Raw genomic sequence first — 2,940 nt, 5'->3', positions numbered from 1 at the left:
TGCCCTCGATCGGAATACGAAATCAAGGTGAATACGTCTTGGCACTGTGCGTTATTCTTTTGTTTTCTTACTGCTCATTATTCCTTCAAGTAATTCAATTGCCACAACCACATCGTTTTCCTCGAAGGAAATAAATCTCTGAAACTAGGGCCAAACGTGTCACTTGAACCTATTGAATCCTGTTACCCTTACTGTGCTACCTACCATTGTTTTTTAAATCAAAATAGGTGCGCATTTTCTGTGCTCAATTAAGTAAAAATCCATTCTTTTTTTAAATACTTTATTACTATGTTACACAACCTTACATTAATCAAGCATAAAATTCAACACTCAGTATTTATAATTTCCAAGTACATGAAAAACATTTTAACATCAAATCGGCTTATTCCTGAAGCCCCATAAAACAAAATGAATGCCACGTCTTTGGCGCTAGGACGCAATAGATTAATATTCCTGACTTGGTTCAGTCTGAGAATTCTTGGCTTTGGTGCTCTTGGGTAGAAGAATCGCCTGAATGTTGGGCAGTACACCACCTTCAGAAATGGTGACTTCCTTCAGTAGAACACTCAGTTCCTCATCATTGCGGACTGCCAGTTGGATATGACGAGGAACAATACTGTTGAAAAGGACGGAAATGTAAGGGATCAGTACTGCATTAAAAAAAAGGTTCTTACCGGCTTCTTTTGTTATCCTTGGCAGCGTTTCCGGACAACTCGAGAATTTCAGCCGCCAGATATTCAAGGGTAGCGGCCATGTATATACTAGCACCCACGCCAATACGTTCAGCATAGTTACCTTTTCTGAGCGCAGTGGCGATGCGACCTACCGGAAATGTTAGCCCGGCGCGGCTAGATTTTGTACGTTGCTTTTCGGTTGGCTTTGGCGGCATTTCGAATAATTCACGCACAATCGTTTTGTAATGATAGCCTTTATTCGTTTCGAGAAATCTACTTCAACACCGTATTGGACGCACAGTTGAACTAAATGTGGCGCAAATTGAAAAAAACGATCAGTTCTGTTACGTTGGAAACGATCAAGAATGCCATGTCATCAGCGTTGCCAGGTTTCCAGATTTATATATTTTTCTCGCTCGCTTCGACACTAATAGCGGCCCTTACACGAGCATTATTATTGTCATTTTTAATGATGTCTAAGTAATGATGTATTTCAAATTTGATAGAAATCTCGTCATTACTGCACCATTACACGTTCATAAAAATGACATTATTTTTTAGTAATGACACTTTTAATGATAGTGTAAGGTCCGCTAATACCATGTTCACATTAGAGCTGATATCACTTGATCAGAGATGCCAGGTAAAAATTTCAAATATCTGCAGACAGGGTCTGTAAATCTCAGCCCGGTGGCAAGGATAGGGCACTCCAGCAAGTGCTAGCGTGGCCAACATCTGGGGCATTTGGTGGGCAATCAGAGCGCTCAAAGTACGGTAAACAAACATTCGAGCATTTCAATTCGAGTAAAATCTTAATTTCCTTATCGTAGTGATGATATTCTGATCGATAATTTGCGGGGAAGTGCTTTAAAGGGTACTGAATAAACAAGTAGTTTGTAATATGCAGATTTTTGTTAGCCATTCTTCTTCATTGTTTTGGTTTTTGCAGAATGATGCTGGCCACAGTTTCATGACGTCATAGCAGGGGGCTGGTAAATCTGAAAAAAAAAATCTGTATGTCTTGCTGGCAGCAATTTCTCCATAAAGTATGACACGCGAAACTGACTTGGCGAGCAAAAAAAAAAAAGGTCGCGGAAATTTCTAAAATCTGTAAATATAGACGAAAGTCTGCAAGAATTTCAAAAGTCTGAAAAAGTCTGCACAACAAAAAAATGTCTGCAGCACTATACCCCAAATCTGCAGATTTACAGACAAATCTGCAGACCTGGCATCTCTACACTTGATATACCGAGATTATATGCATATCATGTCGAAGTGTTCACATATGATCGAAATGATATCGTTTGACAAACAAGTTGTCGTATTGAATGTTCCCATTAGGAGTAAGATCAATAATATTGCGTTTCTCTCCTACAATTAAATCATTTAAATTGAAGTTTCGCATCAAGGGTAAGGGCTCCCTATTTCATCTCATTTATAAGGACGTCGCCTTCAATCCTCGATTAAGCCACTAAAACCACTATAACTATTTCATATTACTGCTTCATTCGCCTTGCTCCACATTGAGATTTGATTCACATTTCTTGGAAATTAAAATAATGTTCATAAAACAGCAAAAAACACTTATGAAATGTTCACTACTCTGCTCCTAATTTCATCTCAATGGATTTTTATCCATCTTATCGTTGATCCTTTATTCATCCTATAAATTAGCAATGGCGATAGCAATCAAAACGAAATATTTCACTATTACACTCTCAGGCTCAAAATGTCAGAAATCTTCTTAAAAACGGCCTAATGCCAACTATGAGACAATATACGATATTTTTAGAACCAGTTTGAAATCATTTCAACGTTTAAAAAATTTCCAGTCGTTTCCGTCACCTTTCGCTTTAAATTTAAAATTTAACTGAAAAGTTAATTTGGTGAACTTTAAATAAAAACAAAACTGTGATTGTTACTATTTATTCATTAGCCCTTCTTAAAACAAAGTGTAGAGCCAGAGATGCCATTTATACACATTTATATGTATTGTATAGATTTTTGCGTTCGCATACTGGTTTAAATCAGAGTACCGATTTTGTAAAGATTTCCTAAATTTAATACAGATTTGTACAGGTTCATAGAAAGAAAGAAGTAAAAAATTAGACTTTTCTCTCTGAGTATCTATTAGTATTTGATTGCAGTGATTCTTTAAAAGTTTATTAATCAACGGACAAATCACATGTTAAAGTGGAAATCTTTTATGTAGATAATTGATTATGAACACTGACTAACATTTATATTAAAATTTGGAACCAATTTG

The 2,940-nt window shown here is 36.5% G+C and overlaps 1 protein-coding gene across 1 annotated transcript; it reads right to left on the bottom strand.

Moving 5' to 3' along the window:
* Positions 1-290: 290 nt before the first annotated feature.
* On the bottom strand, positions 291-1,037 carry LOC131434476 (histone H2A, sperm-like). Its single transcript, XM_058601210.1, has 2 exons — positions 675-1,037; positions 291-616 (listed from the first exon to the last, which is right to left on the bottom strand). The coding sequence occupies exons 1-2, from the start codon at positions 887-889 to the stop codon at positions 445-447; spliced, it is 387 nt and encodes a 128-aa protein (XP_058457193.1). The 5' UTR covers positions 890-1,037; the 3' UTR covers positions 291-444.
* Between the last annotated feature and the right edge of the window lie 1,903 nt (positions 1,038-2,940).

The sequence above is a fragment of the Malaya genurostris genome, chromosome 3 (genome assembly GCF_030247185.1).
Source record: "Malaya genurostris strain Urasoe2022 chromosome 3, Malgen_1.1, whole genome shotgun sequence".
Lineage (NCBI taxonomy): Eukaryota > Metazoa > Arthropoda > Insecta > Diptera > Culicidae > Malaya > Malaya genurostris.
Note: the sequence above shows the minus strand (reverse complement) of the source record. Positions and strands in the feature narration are given on the sequence as shown.